Source organism: Heloderma suspectum, chromosome 4 (genome assembly GCF_057233095.1).
Source record: "Heloderma suspectum isolate Gila_16-S chromosome 4, 16-S_ref, whole genome shotgun sequence".
NCBI classification, from domain to species: Eukaryota; Metazoa; Chordata; class Lepidosauria; order Squamata; family Helodermatidae; genus Heloderma; species Heloderma suspectum.
Window position 1 is genome coordinate 236397197 of NC_139461.1, and position 24692 is coordinate 236421888.

Sequence of the window (24692 nt, forward strand, 5' to 3'; positions counted from 1 at the left end):
ACTTTAACTTACTCACAGGATCCCCAACAGTCTGTTCAAAGCAGCTAACAATACAAGATCACTACTTCAGCCTTTAAAATAATAGACTGGCATCCCTGGCATTGCTGGAGGTCATGCTTTCTGGGGTAGGGTCTTCGGGTGGGGACAGATTGGGGTACATGTGTGCAGATCTGTATGGTGTGTTTGCTAGAGGTGGGTGCAATGAGGCACCTGTGAACTCTGGCTTATGCTTCTGTCCTCTGTCCCAGGTGGTATGTATTGAAGCTGTCTGATGACATCGGGAACCTGGGTGAAGTGCGGCTTCCTCTCCTGGGCTGCTTGGGCGTCTCTTGGGTTGTCGTCTTCCTCTGCCTCATCAAGGGCGTGAAGTCCTCAGGAAAAGCAAGTAGCATATTCCCTCTCCCCTAAAACTTGTCCATGTTCACCCAGTGGTGCAGCCAGGGCTAGACTTTAGGGCCAAAATCTACCCACCCCCGGATAAACACTTAGAAAGTGGCAGGTGAAGCAAATTCCATTTTATTCCTGTAGTCGTGATGTTGCTAATCAGGGTTTGGCAAACAGTTTTGTAGTTGTTCTTCTAGCATATCAGGAATGTAGATGCAGTTTTAAAGCATGGAACGCCAGTTGAAGGGGAGGGAAAGAGAAATGGTAGTGGTGTGCCTTGCAGCTGAAGTAATACACAAGGCCATCCAGACCCCACCCACCCCGCCCCCAATCAGACCACTAAGTCCAGGGTCTAAAATTCCCTAGCTGCGCCACTATGTCCACCCAAAGCCCACAGACCCCTCACTGCCTCCATGTGGCCTACCCAGCCACTTGCAAGCATTCCGCCCCTCTTCTCTCCCCCAGGCCTAGTCAGTCTCCTGTTCAGGAGCTCTGTGGAGATTTACTTCAGAACTGCTGTCCTGGATTCTGAAGGGGAGGGCTGTGCTGTGCATGATTCTTAAACATGGACCAGTTGGTTATTAGGGGCGGGACATGGATGCGTGATACAGTCAGAAGCTCACAGTGCCTAACAAACTAGTGCTACTAAATACATGGTAAACAATCGTGACCTCAACAGTGAAGAGTTTGCGTTAAGAGGGAGAGGAAGTCAGAGTTCTGTTGAAGGCAGTTGTGGCCGACAGCAAAGCCTTGGGCGAAGCAGACCACTCTGTGGCCACCTTGCCGACTTCAGTGAATCTGAGCCATTGTCCAACTTCCCTTTTGACCCACAGGTAGTATATTTCACGGCAACCTTCCCGTACGTGGTGCTGACTATCTTATTTGTGCGGGGGATAACCCTCGAAGGAGCCGTTACTGGGATCATGTATTATCTGACACCGCAGTGGGAAAAAATCCTCGAAGCTAAGGTACTTGTGTGGAAGGCCTTGGCAGGCTTGGCTTGTTTTCCCAGGGCCACAATCCCTGTGGTTTCACAGCCGCAACTATACCCCCCCCACACACCTTAGGAGTTTGGGACTGGTGTAAGCTGAGTGAGGAGCTGTGCTGCTAGTAACCCCCTTTCCTCAGTGACTTCTTTATCTTTGGTAGGTATGGGGAGATGCCGCTTCCCAGATCTTCTATTCATTGGGCTGCGCCTGGGGCGGCCTTATCACCATGGCATCGTATAACAAGTTCCACAACAACTGCTATAGGTAAGGCTCAATACAGAAGTGGTGGGGAAAGGATGTAGAGAGAATTTGTTGAGGTGGCATAGTTCTTGTCTCTGGTAAGTCTCTACAGAGAAGATACTGGAACCACAGCAGATATCAGAAATCATGCTCCATGGCTACTAGAAGCCTTGGCCCTTCAATTTTGGGGGACACACAATTTTAGACACTGCACATTTTCATTCTGTTCTCTGAAACCATGAGGTCTAGAAACTTGATTTCTTCTTAGTGTGAATGCTGAGGCATGCCGCCAAAGTGTTGACTAAACATACAAGACATGTGCTCTAAACTAAATAGAGGATTAGTTACCCCTTGCATATTTCAACCATACTTTGGTGCTCACAGTCAGAGGGAAAAAGGTGGCTTTTTCTTACTCTTTTAAAAATGTAAAACTTTATGTCTTACATTTTTGTATTCCCCCGTTGCTCCAAGAAGCTTAGAGATGCATATGTGGGGTTCCTATTTAGATACTGGTAAGAACCCAGATTTAGCCATGCTTAAAGGAGACCCAATGAAATTAATGGGACTTAAGATAGTCATAACTAACTGAAGTCCTTTTGATTTAAATGGGTCTCCTCTAAGTATGACTAAATCTGGATCCAAGCCAGTTGGCATTAGAGAGAGCTAACTACATGAGAGATCTTGTGACCATTCTCTGGAGCTTTTCCCCTTCTATTCGGTGATGCTCATGGCTAAAATAGTACACTTCAGTCCGATCTCCTTGTCACCACCTCCAGTCCTCCATGATGTACCTTTCCCTTGGTGCCTGACTATATGGTGTGCCTTCCTACAGGGACAGCATCATCATCAGCATCACCAACTGCGCCACAAGTGTCTATGCAGGCTTCGTCATCTTCTCCATCCTTGGCTTCATGGCCAGTCACCTAGGTGTGGAAGTTTCGAAGGTGGCTGACCATGGTCCTGGCTTGGCCTTTGTGGCTTATCCTGAGGCATTGACACTACTTCCAATCTCCCCTCTTTGGTCGGTTCTCTTCTTTTTCATGCTCATCCTTTTGGGGCTGGGCACACAGGTAATCACAGAAATGGATACATAGGATATTGGGAGCTAGAAGAGGGGGCACAAGAACCTATGGGGAAGAAGCACACTTGAAATCATTGTGATTGGGTGACTCAGTAACCACAGAGAATTGCAGTGTGGCCAGTGACACAAACTCTCAAGCCTGGTGGAGATGCGGACAAGTTTGGGTTGGGGCATGAGTACACCCTAGTCATGGAGTGATGGGTACATGGATTCTCAGTCTGAGGGTGGGCACCACAGGAAGAATGATTTCTCCTTTTCCAGGCTGGGAAAAGCAAGGCAAACACTCAACGTTCCTTTAGAGCAGAGATGTTGAACCTCTTTCAGCCCAAGGGCTACATTCAGTTTCAGAGAAGTTCTTAGGGGCCATGTCCCAGTGGTGGGCAGGCTGAAAACAAAAGGGAATGGGGCCAAAATACAAATGATACCAGCATATTTTAGCTTAAAGCTCTTATGGCCAGTAAGTGAGCCTCAGGAGAGGCATCTCAAACTTTTAGAATGGGGAAAAACTGTGCAAAAGCTGGTAGACTTCCAAATGATTGGCGATTGGGAGAAAGGGGGTGGAGCCATCTGGGGAGCCCTGGAGGGCTGGATTGGGATCCCTGGTGGGCTGAATTTGGCCAACGGGCCTGAGGTTCCGCTTCTCTGCTTTAAGGCAAGCTGAGTCACAGCAGAGCAATGATCTCAGAGACAGATCAAGCTTAAACATTAGCACCCAGGTTCTCAAAGGAAGCATATGTGCCCATGGGATGGGCCTGGGCCGCTTTCCAAGTGGCTCAGGTCCTCACCCTGGAACTGATGCAGTTGGAGGAGAAAGAGAGCAGCCCCTTTTCCAAATGGAGGAGGGATGGAGAGCTGGAGCCATCACAGCATTCTCATCTCCTGCTTCTCCTCCATCAATTCTCCTAGTTCTGCCTCCTGGAGACTCTAGTCACAGCTGTTGTGGATGAAATAGGAAATGACTGGATCATGCGTCGGAAAACCTTTGTGACTCTCGGGGTGGCTGTGGTGGGCTTTCTGCTAGGTATTCCACTCACTACACAGGTATGAGCCACAGGGAGAAGGTCTGCGGGGAGGGGAGAAATGGCCCCCTACTAGGGCCCTGAGGCTGAAGGGAAGAGCACTGGCGCCAATTTCTGCTGACTGCTTTTTTTCCATCCACCCCACAGGCTGGTATCTACTGGCTATTGCTGATGGACAACTATGCTGCAAGCTTCTCACTTGTCGTTATTTCCTGCATCATGTGTGTCTCCATCATGTACATCTATGGTAAGTACTTTGCTAGTGACATGGAAACCGCACAGTGCTGTTCATTCAGGAGCTAAACAAGGTATGGGCTGAGCTGGGCTTTGATTGGCTGGACTGCCTAATCAACATTCAGCAGGGAACCCACAGTTCCATAGATAGAACCTCTCACTGCTGATCAAGACTGCCAGGACTCCTCCCTTCTATCTCCAGTGTGACAGACAGCCAGAATGTTGAAAAATGGACTTGATTACATTGGAACATGAGTAGGGGACAATGGTAGCTCTTGGTTCCATCTCCAGCTGGAGGACTGAGAGACAGAGCACAGAGGGGGAGATGCAGGGCATCAGCAAGTTCTGGTCAGTCTTGGCCTGTGAAGGCTCTGCCACTGCTTGGCTTCTCTCGGCTAGCGATGTAGGCCATGTTTTCCCTGACCCCTAAACCCCAAACTAATCTTGCTCGGGCAGGGCAATCTGGAGGTGGTTGGTCAGTTTGATGGGGCACTCGCCAAGACCCAGACCCCAGAAGAGGGCCCATTGCTGACCAAAGGTGCTGGACATTATCCTATTTCCCAGTGAGAGAAGTGCTTTGTAGGCAGCAAAAGAAACAAGAGAGCAAAAACAGGCCCAGCATCAGAACCCCGCGTCCGAGGGCAACTGCTGAGGCTCCAGTAGCCTGGCAGGGCCCACCAGCCATGTCATCCAGCTGGGTCTGCAAGGAGCCATTTTAATTTCCCACGATGCCTGGACCCACAATGCAGAGGGGGGCAGGAGAGGGGGGGAGCCACTGTGTGAAAGGCCCAGGGACACGCTTTGCCAGAGGACCCACAAGAACCTGCAGTGACCCTCATGTCCAAGTAACATTCCTGGTTCACTCTATTCCACTGAACATCTTTCTGCTCCACACAGGACACCGAAACTACTTCAAGGACATTGAGATGATGCTGGGTTTCCAACCCCCCATCTTCTTCCAGATCTGCTGGAGGTTTATCTCTCCTGCTATCATCTTTGTGAGTGTGTGAAAGGAACAACAGGGATGGGAGAGGGGAGGAGGAATGGGGCAGCTGCATCAGGCAGAACTGGGAGTGAGGGGGCTGTTACTAACTCCACGAATGTGGGTGGGTATAAACAGTAGGACTGCCAATGCTGACCAGTGGCAAGAAAAGGGGTAAGGGAGATGCAAGGGAATGCCAAAGTGCCCACCACCTACAGAGAGCAAGAACCGACACACCTGCCAAGGGAATTGGGCCTGCAGAGGTGCTGGGGGTGTAACTTTGGGGACATAAGTGGGCTTTGTTTCACTCAGTCTTCTTCCCCGTTTTCTCCCAGTTCATCCTCGTGTTCACAGTGATCCAGTACCGACCCATCTCCTACAATACATACGTGTACCCCAACTGGGCTATCGCCATTGGTTTCCTCATGGCGCTCTCGTCGGTCATCTGCATCCCCATCTACGCCGTGTTCTGCGTCTTGCGCGCTGAAGGGGACTCGCTGCTGCAGGTGGGGCTGTGCGTGGCTGGCTGGGCAAACAGGCCGGGGATGGTTTTCCTAGATGTGCAGGGCCAGCGTGCCGCCTGCCTGGGATCCCAGTGGGAGGCAGGGGACTTGAAACTACTAACAGCTCTCGTGCCTTCTGTCTCGGCAGCGTTTGAAAAATGCTACCCGGCCAAGCCATGAGTGGGGCCCAGCCCTTGCAGAGCACCGGACAGGCCGCTATGCACCGGCGCTCAGCTCTTCCACAGAGTCACAGCTGGAGGTGCAGTTGCTGAACCCTGAGAAACCCAAGAGCGACGAGGCTGGCGTGGCTGTTGCCATCACCGTCGGAAGCAATGGCTCCACGCACAGCCAGGACTCCAAGATCTGAACCTTAGCCTGGGATGCAGGGCAGGGAGCCCTCCTTGCGCCTCCCCTTTCCCACCTGCCCTGGTCCTCCAAACCTTACTTTGCTCAGATATACTACGGCGCCCCCCACTGGGTGGGGGAGCCCTGGCTCCCAGGCTGTGCCGGACTCTGGGGGAAGGGGCTGTGAGTTCCCACCCCACCCCACCTCATTAGTGCCCCCTGTGCCATCTCGTAGCCCTCCTGTTTACAATAATGTTCAGATGGCCCCAGTTCACAGCCAGGACCAGGGTCAGAGGCAGGGAGGGTGCGCGCTGGCCGAAGAGCTGGGGGTACCTCGAAGGGCACCAGGAGCAGGGTCAGTTGGAGCCTCCTTGGTTCCTTAGCCCCTTTGGGGTGGATCCTGGCAGCTGCAACTGGGCCCAGGGGGTCCGGAATCTCTTGGGGATGGTATGCCCCTGACTGCCCTGGATCAGGGCCGTGGGGCCTGGCCCCACAGAGGAGCAAATGGGGAATCGGGGAGGGATGAGGGCGGGGGGGGAGGGCTGGTAGTCATTGTAAATGTGAGCCAGAGCTTCTAGGCAAAGCTTGGCCCTGGACTGGGCAGGCTGCAGTTTTGCTGTTGCCCCTGGTAGGGTGCTTCCAGAGATGTACTGAAGACTGCACACCACCCTCCAACACATATACCGCCCCAGCATCCCCACCGCTCTTGCTGCTAGGAAAGGCGAGGTAGCTTCCCCAACACTATCAACATGCAGTTCCAGTCATGGTTCCCATCAGAAGAAATGCTCTTGCTGGAAACAACTGAGTGGGTTTGACAGATGAATAATTTGAGAGGAGGGGCAGGAGAGCTCTCCCAAACCGGATTACAGCAGGAAAGGGATGGGAGTATCACTACTCTAGGAACACAAGCATGCACAAGTCTACAACTTGAACTCAAATCTAGCCTTACTTGCACATGTATCCAGATTCTCTCTCACTGTCACACACACACACACACACACACACACACACACACCCCGACATCTATATAGCCCTAAATACACAGAATCTCCCACATGTACATATGCACAGGTGAGAAACTGGATGCACCATGTAACTGTGATTCAAATCCAGGGCAGTCCCACAGGCTATGGGCAACACATGCAAGCCACTACCCACACTGCGCGTGCAGTGTGCTCTGTTGAGCTATAGAGCATCTTCTGGATGCTCAGCCAAGCCCGTTGTTCTTGGTATGGACCCTGTTGGAGGTTATGCCTGCGCCCTGGGGCGTGGGCGTTTGGAAGCACTGTTCCACACCCTTCCCCTGAAGAGGAGCAAATGTATTTGAACGGGGTCTCGCTTTTAGCGAGAGACCATTGGGACCTAGGCCTGCCCCATCTTCTAGGGAAAGGAGCAGAGCCAACCATGGTGCTAACAGCAGGTGATGTGCCAAGACCTGTCCACACCATTTGGGGGAAGCACAAAAGACACGAAGCACACCCTCCCCTAAAGGCTATCCCCAGCCAGGCCTGGGCTCCATGTGGCCCACTTCTCCAGTATTCGTGGAGGGTGGAAGCTGACAGCCCCATGCTGCCAGCATGGAGGGGTTGGCCAGGGACGCTCGCACCATATCTGGTTGCGAGACCTCACCCTAACACCAAGTCAGGCCCATGCTGGCTCAGAGGGGGTACAACTTACTAATGGTTCTGTCTTCCGGCCTCATCACCCCTTGTTTCTGTTTCAGTGTTGCTGCCTGCACTTTACCCTTAGAAATGCCTGGCAGGAGGAGACAGGAGGCCCTGGCAGCCACTATCCTGCCCTCTACCCTGTGGCAATGATGCCAAGTCACTTAGCAATGCCAAACAGTGCACGCAGGGGGCACCCCTCAGCTCCCAGTCGGGCACGATTGCTGTGGTACAGCCATGGTGCCAACAGCAAGGGCACACATCTGGTTCCTACCCACATGGTACCTGCCCCAGCCAGTGGCATGGGCACAGTGGCCAGTGTTATGTGCCAAATGTCTGCCTCATGAGGGGGGAACAGATGGCTCCATGCCATGATGGTACTTTTGTCCTAAGCCTCCAGCACCCCATCCTTCCCAACACTGTGCCGAAGATGCACTATTTAATGCATGTTCCATGTCTGTCCTCCCCTCCTGTGTAGAGTGTGGCATCTACCGTTGCCACCTCTCATTGTTCATAGCAATAATTGTGACGCGTCTCCCATGCTGTGACTCTCCCAGATGTAGATTTTTAAAGTCTGATAGATTTTAATGAAATTTATATTCCTGAACCTAGGATGGTACAGTCCTTTTTGAGGGAATGAGGAGGGGGGTTTGAGGGGTCCTATCCTCCCTGCAATGCTAACATGAGGCCCGTGGCACTCGCTTATGGATGGGAAGGAAAGGAAGGACCTTGTGGGCACTGTTGCACTTGCAGGAGGATTGTCTGTGTTGAAGGGGGCCAATTTCTGCCTTTTCACTTACCCTGAAACCCCATGAGCCTGCATACAAGGATGAGCAAAGGCAACAGCAGCCAGTAAGCCCAGCAAAAGCACAGGAGACACTGCAAGATGGGAGCAGAAAATGAGGTGACAAAGGAACAGGAAGGTCTCCATGCCCTAGCTGGGCCCTTTACATCGCAGCAGCCTAGTGCGGGGGCAAAAGCGGGGCAGTGGGCATGGTTCTGGAGGAGGCATGGGGTGGAAGGCAGGGTCCAGGCGTGGCACTGCTGTCCTGCAAGCTGAAGCAATCCTGCCTCCCTTGGGAGGTGTCAGAATCACAGGCCCAGGCAACCGAGTGCCATTGTCCTTCCTTGCGGGGTTGGATGCCTCACCATCTTGATGCAGCCATCCCAATGGACTATTTTCTGCATGGCCCCACCATACTGGTATCCGTTGGCATGAAGGAGAAGTTTGATCTCTGGAACTTGGTGGAGGAGCCGCATTCAATGCAGGACTGATCTCCCCAAAGTTTGGACCATTGGTGGAGACTCTTGGACAACTGCAAAATGAAGAGAAGGGGTTACAGGGAAGCAGGAGGCATCGCCCTAACATTCTTCCAAGTCAGGGATAGGGAATCTCTGGCCCTCCAGATGTTGAACCACAAATCCCATCATCCCTCACCACTGGCTATGCTGGTTAGGGCTGATGGGAGTTGCAGTTCAACAGCATCTGGAGGGCCACAGTCCCAATCCCTTCTCCAAGTAAAGCATCAAGAATAAAGACGTGACTGCAGTAGAACTAATGGGTCTCCAATGTATCCTGCATTGAACAAACTCCAGAAACTTTACTTAAATATGCCAGGCATGCCAGGGACAATACAATAATATGCCAGCCTTGAACTGTGCTTGCTGTTCTCTACCTCAGTCTCCTGTTCCTTACAGTGGTACAAATGCCCCACATTTGTAACTTGCAGCTTCATGGTGTTTTAGCTCTAGCTGTTTTCATGTTACGGAGCGGCCGTAGCTGAGCGGTGGGGCTCATGCTTTTCAGGCAGAAGGTCCCGGGTTCAGTCGTCGGCATTTGCAAGCAGGGCTGGAAAGAAACCCTGCCTGAAACCCTGGAGAGCTGCTGCTGGTAAGCGCTGGCAGTACTGGCCTAGCTGGACAAATGGTCTGACTTTGCATATGGCGGCCTCCTACATTCTTATGTACCTGGGCTGGCAGCTACTACTGCCAAGCTGCTTTGACGTCAGGGAAGGGCTAGGGCACGGCTTGGGCTGGCTCAGCTGCAAATCCCGCTCCATAGCACGCTTCTCTTCTTGTAGTTCTGCGGGGAGAAGACTGCTTTCAGGTGGGGACAGCATCAAGCCTCCAGAGCGCAGACTGGTGTTAAAGAGATAGTGCCCCATTGCAAGGACCACTCCTTGGCAACTCCTGTCTCAAGAGGACAACTACAGCAACCGCGATGCTGTATCTCTTCCCTGCAATCCAGTTTTCACAAGGACATGAGACTTGGGCTCTGCATACCAGCCATGGTGGGCTCATGTGTTGCCTCGAGCAGCTCTGTGGCCTGTAGATGCGCCTCCTCCAGATGGCTCTGCAGAACAAAGTGTTTATAGGCATATTGAGGAAGTGGCTCAATTGCACAATGTCCCCAAAGGTGTACATGTCTCATGGAAAAGGCTCTAGCACTGAGAACCCTCCCCACATGAGATATTTCTTTTTCCCTCTCGGTCTTCTAGCTGCCCCAGTCCACTGCAGAAAGCTAACGGGGACAGGCAGCAGTGAGCGTATCCAGTCACTTTAGCTGAAGACACCAATTTCCTTTGTCACTGGGACACAGTGCTGCAAAGCTAGTTTTGATGAGCAGATGCTGACAGCAGGAGGTAGTGTTGCAGCAGTCCTGCAAGGCAATGTGACGTGATTTTCACAAGATGCCATACCACTCTCCTGCCACACATCCTCCTCCATGCCCAGCCACATGCGCTCACGCACCCCCCCCCCGCTTCAGATTCTGAAAGAAATGACAGCTATTTGGACAGTTATAGAACTGGGATAGAAGCCAAACAAACACCCATTCAGTGTCACTTGAACCCAGGAGTTCTGCTCATGGCCCACCCACGGTCTTTTCTAACCCAGCCGACAGCTGTAGCCATAGGGTCAAGCTCCCACTTATGTGGACGTGAAAGAAGACATTAGAGCAATAGGAGTATTCTTGGTGGTGGAAAAGTTGCCCCAGATATTTCGTGTAAGGCAGAGTACAAACCAATCTCACAGACCTCTTGGCCAACATTCGAAGTGGGCCACCGGGAGTGCATGGGATAAACTCTGCACATGAGGAAGAGATGTCTCCAGAGGCCCTACCTGGAGTGGAGGAGGGGAGGTGTCGGCCCTTACCTGTAAATAAGGGATGTATCTTTCCAGAGCATGGCATTCCTCCTCTAGCAGGGTCCTAGGAGAAATGCGACTGCCAGTGAGATCCACAGGGTGTGAGAGAGATCTGAAACAAGCACACAAGCACCTGCCAACCTCGCAGGCCTTAAAAGGGGAGGTGTGCCTCCATCACTTCCTCACTTTTTGTCTCCCTGGCCATTGCAGGGACTGGCAATTCAAAGGGGAATTAGAGGAGTACGTGACCACCGTTTCTCTATGGTAGCAGTTCCCGGTGCGTGGGGTGCGAGGACTGGCCCACTTCTGAAGTACTTCATGAGAGGGCTCTCCTTATGCAAAGGCACAAGCATTCCTGGCCATCACCAACACCCGATAGTGTTATTCAACCTCATCCTGTCCTCTGATGGTTTGGAATTTCCCAAGCTGCTGAGTGGCAAACTCATTCTGGGATGTCTTAGTTCCATGGGGCTGGATGCCCAGTGGTGTGGCAAAGTATGGAAGAATCCCTACAAAACCCTTTGTGTGATCCTTACTTGATGCTGTGCTGGGAGCTGAGATTGCCCACTCTCAAACACCACGCTCCTTTATGCGGTGGGGGCTGGTGGCTCCCATGTCAGTGGGGCAGTGTATCCATTCCAGGTTTCAGTCAGAACTCTAAAGCAGCTATCCAAGGTGCGGAGTTTTAGAGCTCTCACTGGTTCTGACAGAAACCCGGAGTGAATTCACAGCCCCGCTGACATCGGAGCCACCAGTCTCCACTGCCTCTATTCTTCCTTGGCTGTAGGGTCATGACTCTAGAAGGCATCTGCTTCTTACCTCCTCCGGAGGGCCCCACCCTCACATTCCATAATGGAGCAGAGAGAGATGCCTCCCTCTCCTCTTATGTGTGCATGGAGGAATGAAAGCTCTCAAACAGAGAAGCGTAGGCCTTCATTTCAGAGAAGGATTTGGGGGCAGAAGTGCAGGGGCCCATTCAGAGGGGGAACACACACAAAGCAGGGTCCAGAGTCTAAAATTACCTAACTGCATCAGTGTTCACAAACCCTGCCACAATCAATGCTTGCTCTGATCCAGTGGTGTAGTGGAACCAGGGCTTGCCGGGACGCAGTGCCAGCACGTTTGGACAAGGAGGGATGCTGATGTCATCTGTTGCCCACTTCAGAAGACCCAGATCCCTCTGAGTTTAGCTTGCAATCTCACAGTGGCAGTGTGTGCGCGCGTGTGTGTGCGTGGCAGGGGAGGGGGATGAATTTTCTCAACAACAATACAGAGTTGTAAGCTATCCCTGTTGTAATGCAAAATATTTTGAGAGTTGGCCGGGTCTTGAATGGGCAATTAAGACCCAATAGCTTTATGAATGACATGCTCCTGGTAGAGATGAAAACTGCTAGAATTGCACTGATCTGATCCACTCTTTGCACCTACACAGAGCAAACTGTGCAGCAGCAGCAGTTTGTGTGCTCACAGGAAGTTTGGAAAAGGACTCCTGCAAATCTCTCTGTGCTCCTCCTCGTTCTCATGTTTCTGGCATAGGACAGACTAGGAGGAAACAGATGGGGAAGCTTAGAATACAAGCTGCCTAAGCTCATTTGCACTGCACATATTTTCACACGCAGACCTCCTCCTGTCTTTTCAATGAGCTTATGCACTTGTCTTTGTTTATTTACAACATTTGTATACCGCTCCACATCCAAAGATTGCAGAGCTACCGGTATACAAATGGGATAAAATAATAAAAACACCATGTTATAATAATTGCTATTTTAAAAAAAATAAACCAACTTCTGCTAAAGCAAAGTTCTGATAAACCCATGGCCGGCCACTCAGGGAAGGCTTCCTGGAATAACGATGTTTTCAGGAGGCACCAGAAGCAACACAGTGTTGGCACCTGCCTGACCTCCAAAGGCAGGGAATTCCATAGGAAGGAGGCAGCTACTCTGAAGGCTCTTCTCTTGGTGGACTCCAGTCGGGCCATAGGACCATGTGGAACCACCAGGAGCATGCCTTCTGATGACATCAGTGATGGGGCAGGTTGGTAAGGGAGAAGGCTCTCTCTCAGTCCCAAGTTATTTAGGGCTTTGTACACTAGTTCTCAAACCTTAAACCTGGCATGGTAGCCACTCTTCACCACCAAGAGTTCTATTACATCCCTTCCAGACCCACAATAAGAACCTGTAACCCTCTTATAACTCCTTCCCTCTTACAACATCTGTCCTAAGAAGAAAAAGTTGGAGCAGAGGGCAAAACTCTGCCCAGCAAAAACTTACCGAAGCTGAGAGGATACCTCACCGATCTGGGCAATATTCAGTTTATTGCAGAAAGGTCCCAAGTCATTAGAGATTCTGGAGGATAGTGGCCTGGGGAAACAGAGACTGGGTGAGCTACAAGACCCAGACAACCTGAGAAGATCTAGGTCTCCCTGTAGTCAGACAGACATAGTGCTTAGAAATGGGCATTCCTGCACTTGGCAAAGCATGGAATGGGACACTTGCACCAGGATTAGCTGGAGGATTTTGCTGGAGATACCCACTTTCTTTCTATGTCCCTCGGTCTCCATAGTTTCTTGCATTCCTGGCCCTACTGTGTAGATGACAGAGGGCAGAGGATGATCAACTTGAATCAGCATACTTCTCAGAACTCAAACCCAGCTCTAGAATTACTGGCCACATGAATGTAACTAATCATCCTTTGTAAAGGCAGTTAAACTCAGTAGCTATCACTATCTTGCCACAGATTTGGATATAGGTAGGCAAACTTACCTGGTAGATACACAGGTGGTAGATAAGCAGGAGTACTTCAAAACAGCATTTAGGATGCGCTCCTAAATGCATTTACTAGGGAGCAAGCCCCATTGAACGTAGTGGGAATAACTTCTGAATAATATACATAGGATTGCACTGTGAGTCTATGTACCCTTAATACACAGGACTTCAAAATAAAACTCTCCTGAACACTACCATCTATGAGTGTACTGCTAAGCAGCACATTACACAGGTTTAGGCCTGAGACCTTGAATCCTCAAGATATGTATATTCTTAAACAAAAGGAATTATGTATTTGGGAAAACAAAAGCAAACATAAAAACCAGACATCTAAGAAATAAGACCACAAAACATCCCTGTCCTAGTTTGTATGTTATAGGCCAAGCAACAGGATACATTTTTTATCATTATGAAGAGTTATTACAGTGCAGTCCTACTGAGTTCAATGCAGCCTCAAGTTGATCTTTAGGCTGCTCTTAAGTTTCCTCAACTAGAGAGGGACACATACTAGGTTTTTCAAGAACAGCTGAATCTCCAGTCAAAACCTCAAAGGAAACCATCTCCATCTATAAAAGTAAATCTTCCAGCTCAGGAATCAAAAAATAACCAAAGCATTACAAATTGGAACAAAAACTTAATTTAATATGCAAATATGATCCCAGTAGATCACGGGGAAGGGAAGGGAGATTCAGGCTGGGGCAAAATCCAAACCTGCGTGTCCGCCAGTGGAACAGAAACCACTGGTGGACTTATTTCCCCCTCCCCACTGCACCCTCCCACACATCCTCCAAATCTGCTCCAGAGGGTTTGGGGAGGCACACGGGGAGGAGAGTAACAGGAATTCCACTTGCAAGACATTGGATTTAAGATTTGGTTTATAACTTCCTAAAATATTTGAAGACTTGGCAGAAAAGATGGACAGGTTGAAATGATGACGATACTGATGATGAAGATGGTGACAACACAGTGAATGTAATTTGGCTTCAGTATCCATCTTTGCTGACTAGAATCTCGCAAGACCTTTGACCTGACTTCAGGCTTCAATTCAAATGGAGAGTTAAAATTAAAGTGGACTGATACGTGGTCCTGATCCCATATCTAGATCAGGATCACAACAGGGATGAAAGATCCATGGGCAGCTACCTGCCTCCAGTCTACGTGATGTTCAAAAACTGGATAGCAGCACTGAGCACCAAAACTGCCAACAGAAACAGCAAGAACTAATCACTGCTGGGTTTCAAAGTAGACGGCATTCTGGGGTGTTAGGCTTTCTGCACACAAAATCAGTCCTGAGCTGTGGGACCACCTGTGGCAACACAAAGGCCAGTCATAGTGTGCAAGGTGTTCTGGGTGGGAATCAGTCATAGCCCAGGGACTCGCTGCATGGCGTTCCTACTTTCCCACAGACAGAGCTGTTCTGAGGTCTTACCTGATGAGTGCAGTGCTCCCAGATGGCCGGCCATTACCAGCATTCCCCTTTAAAGCAAAGGTAACCACATGAGGGCTGTATTTAGCAATGGCACAATCTTGGTCCCTGTAAAAGAAGTAGTAGAGGCATAAGACAGCGCCTCATGCCCAGTCTTTGGACTAACAGGCCAGGGCATTGCTAGGCCTGGGCCCACGGGGCCATGGCCCCAAGTCTATTTCCCAGGGCCCCGAATCTATTCCACTGTGCCCTGAGTGTCCACTAGTGCCATGGAGGGAGCAATTTTTTCCCCTCATCTTAATTGCCACATAGGGAGCAATTTTCAAGGGAGAGTGCAGCTGGAGAGGGAAAGGTTAACTCTCCCCACATGCTGCGACACCACCATCCTTCCAAAAAAATCTTCCCCTGCGTGGCAATTAAGCTTAGGGGGAAATTCCATTGGTTTGGAATGACCTAGAGCCTCGTGTGGCACGGAGTGGTAGGTGGCAGTATTGCAACCGAAACTCTCCCCACGACCTGAATTCGATCCCAGCAGAAGCTGGGTCCCAGGTAGCTGGCTCAGGTCGACTCAGCCCTCCATCCTTCCGAGGTCAGTAAAATGCGTACCCAGCTTGCTGGGGGAAGGTAGTCACTACTGGGGAAGGCAATGGTAAACCACCCCGCTATAGTCTGCCATGAAAACGCCAGCGTAAGCAGGCATCCCTCTAGGGGTCAGTAATGACCCCGTGCTTGCACAGGAGGAACCTTTCCTTTTTCCTTGGGATGACCTGGGGCAGGGGGCAAGTTAATTGAATAATTTATTTAGTTTGAGATTTGGATGAAAAATTAATTGGCCAGCTTTGCCTCCTACGAAGCTGAAATAAATACTGTTAAGTATTTATAAATTTGCATATATAGATATAAATTAGCATATGCAGATATTATGCAGATTTGTGTCCTACGGGCCCGAGCCCTGAATCTTTTGCATATCTAGCAACATCCTCTGCTGACAGGGACAAGAGTAGGGATGGTCACCGTGAGAAAATCCAGCCCTTTTTGGGCTCACTCGATTTCCCCAGAGCCCCCAGCTCAGCTTGCATTTCCAAGCCAAGCCACAGGCTTTTTCAAAAAATCTGGGAACTTCCTCAGGTCTTTTTCTTAAATCACCATTTATGATTTGCACATAATTTGCACAAATTGCGGCCGCCATATGCTTAACTTTATGCAAATTATAGCTGTAATTTGTGCAAATTAGATGGAATTTGCACAAAGTATGCAAATTGTGGTAGAAATTTGCATTAATTGTGATTTAAGAAAAAAACAACCCACAAATCCATGAGCTGGCCTGACTTGACACAGATCAAGTCAGGCCAGCTCGCAGGTAAGCGAGCCAGAGTCTGGGGGGCTGAGCTGCTGAAAACTCCGCAAACTTCATCCTCCAGAGGGATCCCTCCAACATTCCTGGACCACAGAAGGCTAGTCTCCTCTATGACCCAGCACTGCTGCTATCCAGTAGCTGGAACAAATACAAACCTGACGAACCTCTTCAGCCTAGACGTCCATCCCTTGCTGGCATGTCCATTCCGACTGGGCCATCATAGAGCTTTCCATTGTTTACAGAGGAGCAAGGCAGGGAGCTAATCTCCTGCCAGGGTTCCTGTAGCAGAGTTCTCACTCGGATGACTGCCCCCTTTGGATGACTGCCCCCTTTGAACTTGGAGGTGTGGGGACATAATCCCAGCCTCAGGCTACAGAAACAGCACTCCAGAGAGACAAAGCCACCAGCTAGACTGGCATTCCTGATGGGGGTGCTCACCTATGAGATGCCTGCATGGAGTGGAGCTGGGGAGTGACAAAAGGTTAGACCCCAGGAGGAGATCATGTAAGACTGGGAATAATCATAAGAGGTAAGGAAATGGCTACAGTGATGTACAGACCTGAACTTCTGGTACCAAATTACAAAACTGCATTTGAATGTCAGGACAACAATAGAGGCAGGGGAATCAACCCCCACATCTTCCTGGCGTAAGCTCTATTTGTGGGGCACTGGCCATCTGAGTGATGACCATGTTCAACTGAGACTACAAATGCCAATTAGACTGACCTGGAACTGGGATCCCTTGGGAAGCATCTCTGGAACCGTCACCCTGAAAGGCTGAAGGGAGAAACAATACCACTCTAGGGTTGGCGGAGAATTTCTCCCCGAAACTTCGGGGGGCCGAGCACCAACGTGTTCGGCCCCCCGAACAAGTTTCGGGGAGAAATCCTCCGAACCCCCCCCCGCACCCCGCACCCCCCCCCCCGGGACGGGACTTACCTTCGCCGAATGTCCCTCCCGGCGGGTCCGGCCGGCGGTTCGGCGGGTGTTCGGGCGGGGCGGGAGCAGCAGCCGGTCTTTCGACCGGCTGCCGCCACCGCCATTGCAATAAAAGGAAAAAAAAAACACATGCCCCCTGATAGGCTACGTGACGATTAACGTAGCCTATCACGGCTAGATTTGCAAAGTCAGCCGTGATAGGCTACGTCAATCGTCACGTAGCCTATCACGGGTGACTTAAAAAAAAAAAGTGTGTACGGATAATGGCGGCCCCCATAGGGAGCCGCCATTCCCGTTCCTTATTTGGTCGCTGTAGTCTACGTAAAGATTTACGTAGACTACGGCGAAAATAAGGGCAACGCTATTTGGTAACCACTCTGGCTCCCCCTGTCTAGCTTGCCATGGACACAGGCCTATCACCAGCCACATCAGTTGGAGGCTTACAGCGGAATCCTATACATATCTACTCAGAAGTAAGTCCCTTTGAGTTCAGTGGGCTTACTCCCAGGTAATTGGGTATATCACTGTAGCCTAACAGACTCATTCTTTCCTCAAAGAAGCTTCAGACCTTAGGATGTTCTGGTTCTCCTTGTTCCATTCCCAGGACCTGCTCCTCTGCAACATTCTGGAACCTGCCCTCAATTCCGCCCTTCATCCTCTTGAGTGCCCTCCCTGCAGAGCCCCCCAGTACCTGCCCTCCTGTAATGCCTTTTGTTGCAGGCCCATCAGAAGAAGGCGGATCTCCTCCCGCACCAGCTCCTTGAGGTGGGGAGGGGCAGCCAGCAAGGCCCAGCTGTCAGCTGCTTGCACAGGGCTCTGCTCCAGTCTAAGGGGGCCCGACTGCAGATCCTGATAGAATTCCCACAGTGTCTGCACCTGTAGATAGGGAAGGGGTTAGACTGGATTAGGAACAGTGCATAGCCTGTGCAAAACATCTATATCTATATTACCACTGCACACTGACACGAACTACAGGAACATTCTCCTGGTAATCCCACTGACTCTGCTCACCCTCCACTGCCCTAAATGACAAGAGGCACTCACACAACCTGGAAAGACAAACTGCCATCCCATTCCTCACACAACCTTCTCTCTCTCTCCCAGCCTGCCCACAGAGATGTGGTTTCAAACCATGTCTGCAAATCAAGCCAGGTGCCTCTTTGCAAAAGGCCACTTACACCAAACTAAGCAAGCAAATATGAAACTCTCCAGAATAGAAGGACAAACAATGGACATGTATGAGTCAAAACCTAGCCTGGATAATCCCTAACATGACAGTGGAAAATTACATTTATCAAAGGCTGCAATATTGGTGAAAACTGTAGCAATGGTGTCTGGGACCTGAACACATTCCTCAAGTATGTCATGCACCAAGGGAAAAAAGAAAGTACGCCATTCATCAGCTTTGTAATAATTTGTAGTAGGAAAGGAAGGGATATTGATTAAAATGTGTTATCACAATCTTGCCTTTGCATTCCCTTAGCACAAGGGTTGGGAATCTCAGGCCTGGGGGCCAAATCTGCCCCTCCAGGATGGCCATACCCCCCTTTCTCCAACCACCAACCGTTTGGTGGTTTCCCAGCTATTCTGAGTATTTTCCCCATTCTAAAAGGTTGAAATGCCTCTCTTAAGGTTTAGTTGCGTGCAGTAGGAGCTTTAAGCTAAAATATGCTGGTATCTTTGGACCTGCCCCTTTTGCCTTCGGCCCCACCCAACACTAGAATGCAGCCTCCCAAAAGCTTGTCCAAAACTGAATTCTCCAACACCCTGGCCTTAGCACATTGTTACTTCGGACAATGGGTGCATTTCCTTGCTTGCCCTCAGATGTGTCTCTTTCTGCATGACCTCCGCTTTGACAGTCTCTGTCTGTTCTACTTTATTTCCCCTTTCTGCTATTCCCCTCTCTCTGTTTCTTTGCTCCCCTCTCTTCCCAGGCTGCCCTCACACGTCTACACCCTCTACTTTCTTCGCATAATGTGAGAATTTGGAAACCCAAACACTGGAAGAAACATAAATGAAACATTTATTTTGTTTGCAGTGAACCTTCTGTATTTCTTAGTAAAACACTGCTTACACAACTAAACAGAAATATATGCATTAAAATGTATGCTGGGGGCGGGGAGTGTCTGTGTGTATGCATGTATACAGGTGTGTATGCACCTATCCTTTGGGAGGATAGGTGTCTGTACTAGGCTGAAAATTATGACCTGGGGATGCTGGTTGAAAAGGGGTATTTTGAAATGTGTGACATATTTTATGGACAATACCTGAGGACAGAGGGCATTGGATAAGAGCAGGGATAACTGCAAGAACCAGTGCTGCAGCTCTGCAAATAACAACAACAACAACAATAATACTCTGCATAAGTTCCATTGATTTCATGTAACAGCATGAGACTGCCAAAGCAGAGTGCCATTTACATGCCTGACTGGGGTGCTGTCTGTCTGTCTTTCTATAATACACTCCCAGAATAAGCTGTCCATTTGCTCCCATATCTACTAGACAGGAACATACCAAATTCAGTAAAATGTTTAATCTGCCAATAGGCTGGGAATGGGCTGTGAGACTGTAGGTTATATGAAGACTATTTTAGGATTAAGAGTGGAGCTTCTGGGCTTTTAGAGCTTTTCTACACGAGGCTGTTAATCGCTGTATCTACTTTCAGTTTCATCGCAGAATTGAGATCCAAGCACTACATGAAGAGTTTCTCCTTTCCTAGTTTTGTGCCACATAACCTCTCGGTGGTGCTGTGCTATAGCAGACTATCACAATTACACGAGTAGGAAAATACTGTTCTTTCGCTTTCAAAAATAATAGGCTTTTCTACACAAGGCATTTATCGCGCACTCATCATTGCCTAGTCACCATTGGTTATGAGTTCTTTAGACGATGTCATGACCCTCCAGTTTCACTTCTATGTATAATGAACACTTTCAGCGAGTTTTTTTAGAGTAGGGAAAATGCGGCATTTAATTGTGAAAGTGAAAGAAACTGCTTGTTCACTTGTGCATTTGCGCTATTCTGCTATACCACAGTGCCACCTAGAGGTTATGTAGTGGAAAGCAGGAAAGGAAATGCTCTTCATGTAGTACTCTGATCTCAATTCTGCTACGAAATCAAAAGTAGGTACAACAGATTAACAGCCAATTAACAGCCTCGTGTAGAAAAGCTCAACACCCCATTTTCCCTGCTCCAAAAAACCTTGGCAAAGTTCTCTTAAAAAACAGAAGCAAAACTAGAGGATCACAGTGTTGTCTAAAGAACCTGTAAACAACTCTGTGTAAGGAATCATGAGCGCACGATAAATGCCTTGTGTAAAAAAGCTCTGAATCTTTTAGGAGAAAATGGGCAAGGCTACCCTCAGGAGGGTTTATCAACAGTAGCAACAGCCCATAGCAACTCAACAGACATCCATGCTCCCCCCTTAGGCTGACCCAGGACGTTTGTCATTCCATAGCAGTTGGCCAGAAGACCCTGCACTGTGGCTGTCTGTGTCACTGACACTCCATAAAAGGTGCAAAGCTGAGAACATGCCTCCCCACAACCATCCCCCTGTGAGGAAAGTCAAGGTCATGCAGCAAAAATATCCCCAGCTACAGTCGAAATAATGTAGGACGTTTGGAGGGTGAGCAAGCTCCAGAACTCCCTTTCTGGCCCCACGCATCCACAAGGGGACTGCTATGGTACAGCTGCTTCCCTGGGCAGCCTCCCAGATAGCCTAACTGGGGAGGGGATACATAGACAAGCACACAACAGAGAGACAGGCTGCACTTGGGCCACACTCATCAGGCTTGAGATGAAGAGGTAATAGAAAGCCAGGTGAGAGGCCTCTAAAGAGGTGGTGGGCTCCTGTTCACAAGGGGGTGGGGGAAACCTGAATGCTCAGCTTTGGAGACATGGATCCCAAGCAAGCCCTGAACATGGAGACGTGGGTAGAGAAAAGGGTGCCGGCTGGTCAGGGTGTGCTGCTGTTCTGGTTTCAGGGAGAGGTAAGGCCATTACCATGTGAAAAGCCTCCAGCTATGTTTACTGTTCTTCTCAGCCCTAGTCAGGGCTATGCTGAATAAAGGAAGGGCATGAATGGCTGGAGGAGAACAAAAGGCCTGGAAGAGCATGGATTAGAGACTCTGGCCAAGTGTTAGGAACCAGCTGAGCTGGGGGGTTGGCAAATGGGGACCCGGCACACAAGGGAGGAGGCAACTGCATCATTTCACTCCCCACCATTTTGCGGTCTCAAAGCAGAGATACTTCCCCTTTCACAGGGCCCAGATTGGACTCACAAAGCAGCTGGGGCGGCCACAACTAAACAGCAAACTTGCTAAGGCAGACTTCCTCAACTCTCCAGACATGTTGGACTACAACTCCCATCAGCTCCTGCTAGCATGGCCACCTACTTCATACAAGATTATTTTCCTACATGAATGTAACTCTCTGTAGAAAAATGCATGGGTGCCACGGCACACGCATGGGGGGAGGGGCGAGGTAGGGCAGCTCTTAATGAAATTCACAAGGCCCGCCCTTTAGCTCCAATCACAGCCCCCCTGCAGCCTTTTAAAAACAGCAGGTAAAGGGGCACTGTAAAAAGGGGGGGCTTTCCTCTCCAGGCCCCTCTCCCTGTAATTCAAACACTCCTTGTGACAAATGTGTCTATTTTGCCACAGGCACACAGAGTGGGATCCCACAACATATTACAGCTACACATTTCCACACATACAAGAAATGTGTACATTTTTATATTTCATGTTGTACACAAAGTTGGCCTACACTGATACCAACATGAGAAATAGTCTCTGTTGAATAAGCTGTAATGTTTCACATGTAACTTTAAAAAACAACATGCACTTGCTTTTACCATTTTTTCAGGAATGTGTTACTTGCAAATGTTGTTAGCGAGAGGCTGAAAGCAAAACAATCATTCACTACTAGTAGTACTGCTCTTAAACATTTCTGTAGTGCCAATGGCATGCTTGTGGCTGTAGAGAAAACAAAATGACAGAATCCCTACTAAGACAGGTCAAGTAATCAAGACCAACAATAAGGAGTGAGGATCATGCTAGAAGCATCACATAGCAATGGACAAGCAGACAAATCAAGGCATCACTAAGGAAAGGCCTTATTTGAAAAGTGAGAGTATTGAAGGGGGATTTGGAGACAGCAGTATCCTGATGAGTAAAGAGGAAAAAACATAGGGAACAGCAGAGAGAAGAGGAGTTTGAATACAAGGGAGATCAAGAAATGGCTTACAGCAGGGGTGGGCAACCTGCAGCCCATGGGCTGCAAGTGATCCTCAGCTGTCCTCAAGCCTGGGGAAGGCTCACCCACTTTCCTCCACAGCCCAGCTGATTAGCTGGGTTGTGGGGAAAAGACCGCTGCTCCAGTGCTGCTATTAACCATGCTGGGACAACCACCCCAATCAAGGTTATTGCGGGCCTGAGGAGGCTTTCGCTTCCCTCTCCCTCAGCAACTCTGAAGCAGCCAGAATCACTGCTTCCCTGCTGCTGTGCAGGGAGGGTGGATACAAGGGTAGTGATGGAGAGGAAGAGAAGTTTTGAACAAAACAGAAGGGATATGAGAGATGAAGGAAAGCCAGCAAGAGTGAGTGTGTGGTATGGTGAGGGCTGGGAGACAAGAATGTATCCAATATCAGCAAGAGAGTTAAAGATGCAGAACTGAACTAGAATGGCACACTTTTTCATTCAATGTACAGATAAATGAAACGCAAAAACCAGCCTAAGCATTGTTTCAGCAAACAACCTAATTACGTTGCCACAGATCACAACAGGTCCTCTTTCAGAAACAGGTATGCATAATATAGTTCTCAGATTACATTTGCATAAACGTTCAGACATGGAAGTCATCCACAACAGTGTGTGTGTGTGTGTGTGTGTATACATACATATACATACATACATACATATACACACAGTACCACAAAAAGGCACATTGTGGAGTTATAGTGTCTTCTACACAGAGTTCAGTGAAGCTGTAGCATTTTCATAGACTGGAAATGAAAAACAAAATGCACCAAGAGTATGGAGTACAGTACTGGCCAAACATTATATACATTTTAACAAAACATATAACTGATTTTCATAATTGCACATCATTAAGTTGCATTCACCCTCAGAGATGCTGCTTATTGCATGGATCTTTGTCTTCTAGGTCATGTATAAGAAAAAATGGACATAAACATCAAATGGAAGGTGTGATCATGTGTGTGTGTGTGTGTACATGTGCCATGCCTCTAGACATGAAGGGTGATCCCTTTAATCTATCAAGCCCCTTTGCCCAAAATGTTGCTGCCTCTTTAGCCAATGTGAGTTTTGATGCTTCAGATATCACTTTGGCACCAGCCACTCCTAAGCTACCTGTTCAGAGTGTCAAGATTGTGTTTTGTCTCTCCTGTGGCACTCATGAAGTAAGAAAATGAAAGGCAGGCAACTCTGTGTCATCCATTTGGCTTGCAGCCCCCATTCAGAAGTGGCCCAGGATGCCTGTACTTAACCTCAGCATGAAGCTCCAAGCTCCGTTCCACAGCATCATCACCCAAGATTGCCTTCACCTCAAGCCTCTCGCTGGGCGCCAACTGTTCTTCTACCACCCTCCAAAGTGGCGGCACGGGCTGCAAGGGCTCCCCAGATGAACCAGGCAAGGGCAACATGGGGGACACTGTCCAATTTCAGCAAAAAGGTCTGATCCTTTAAAGGAGAAAGAGAGGTAGGGCAGGTGAGACAGCAACTGGAAAGTCCACACAGTCCAGGGGACCCCGCCAGCAGCACATAGCATGTTATTCCCACAGGCATTTCCCAGATCATCCACAGCAAGATGCGTGTGGCTCACTTCCCTGCACGCTATATACAAACCCATTACGACACATGCATTCAGAAGACCGTGCGAGCTCCCATCGATCTACACAGCTACTAAACAGGGTGCCTGTTTCTCACTGCCCCACAGCCTGCCGCTTCAGCTCCGCGCATCACTGCTCCGCCCACGATCTGCGCCCGCCTTGACCCATCCACGCATCGCCCCGGCGGACCTCGCGCTACCCCAGATTCCTGCTCCCCACGCTTTGTCCGCAGGTCCTCAAGCACCGCGCGGGCACCCCTTACACGCAGAGCCGGGGGGGGGGCAGCCGGGCCGAGTCTGGCTGTCCCCCGATTCCTCGCGCGGCCCCCCACGCGGCTCTCACGAACGTAAACTCGCGGTCTCCATGGAAACGCTCCACCCCGTCCCTCGGAAGCCTCGCCTCTTAAAGGAGCCGCATGTGGGAGGCTGAAAAGAGGTCTGTCCAGCGTGGAGACTGGAAGCCCAGGAAAACGCGCGGCAAAGCTCACACGGGGGTGTTATGTACGCGCGCGCGCGCGCATAAAATAGGTATTATTCATCCGGGGCGGGTCCCACCTCATTTACGCCTTGGCAACATAGTTGCTAAACTTCTTCCTCGGGCAATTAATGTTTCTCGGACCGAGAAAGGAGGCCCTTTGTCGGGCTGAGCGCGCGCGCTGAAGGCGACAAGGGCTGGGAACTGGAGGTGAACTCCAGGGGACCCACTGAAACGACTGCGACTCACGTCATGGCGACCTTAAACCCCATTCGTTCCGATGGACCTACTCTGAGTAG

The 24692-nt window shown here is 49.7% G+C and overlaps 2 protein-coding genes across 3 annotated transcripts in view; one reads left to right on the forward strand and one right to left on the reverse strand.

Moving 5' to 3' along the window:
- SLC6A9 (solute carrier family 6 member 9) overlaps nt 1-14989 on the forward strand; it is a 65822-nt gene extending 50833 nt beyond the window's left edge. The window contains exons 5-13 of the mRNA XM_084852732.1: nt 249-381; nt 1218-1352; nt 1534-1637; nt 2446-2683; nt 3601-3735; nt 3861-3960; nt 4845-4945; nt 5265-5435; nt 5581-14989. Of these exons, the coding sequence (XP_084708858.1) occupies nt 249-381; nt 1218-1352; nt 1534-1637; nt 2446-2683; nt 3601-3735; nt 3861-3960; nt 4845-4945; nt 5265-5435; nt 5581-5799 (1336 nt within the window). The 3' untranslated portion in view covers nt 5800-14989. The remainder of the gene's footprint in view (nt 1-248; nt 382-1217; nt 1353-1533; nt 1638-2445; nt 2684-3600; nt 3736-3860; nt 3961-4844; nt 4946-5264; nt 5436-5580) is intronic.
- CCDC24 (coiled-coil domain containing 24) lies at nt 8003-23770 on the reverse strand. Of its 2 annotated transcripts, none has more exons than XM_084852741.1 (8): nt 23578-23770; nt 17764-17948; nt 14780-14884; nt 12856-12945; nt 10595-10649; nt 9725-9794; nt 9410-9524; nt 8003-8757 (listed from the first exon to the last, which is right to left on the reverse strand). In XM_084852741.1, the coding sequence occupies exons 1-8, from the start codon at nt 23731-23733 to the stop codon at nt 8376-8378; spliced, it is 1158 nt and encodes a 385-aa protein (XP_084708867.1). In that variant the 5' UTR covers nt 23734-23770; the 3' UTR covers nt 8003-8375. The 2 variants fall into 2 exon arrangements, with proteins under 2 accessions (XP_084708867.1, XP_084708866.1); XM_084852740.1 differs by having other exon boundaries at nt 8004-8757; nt 10595-10697.
- Nucleotides 23771-24692: the final 922 nt, after the last annotated feature.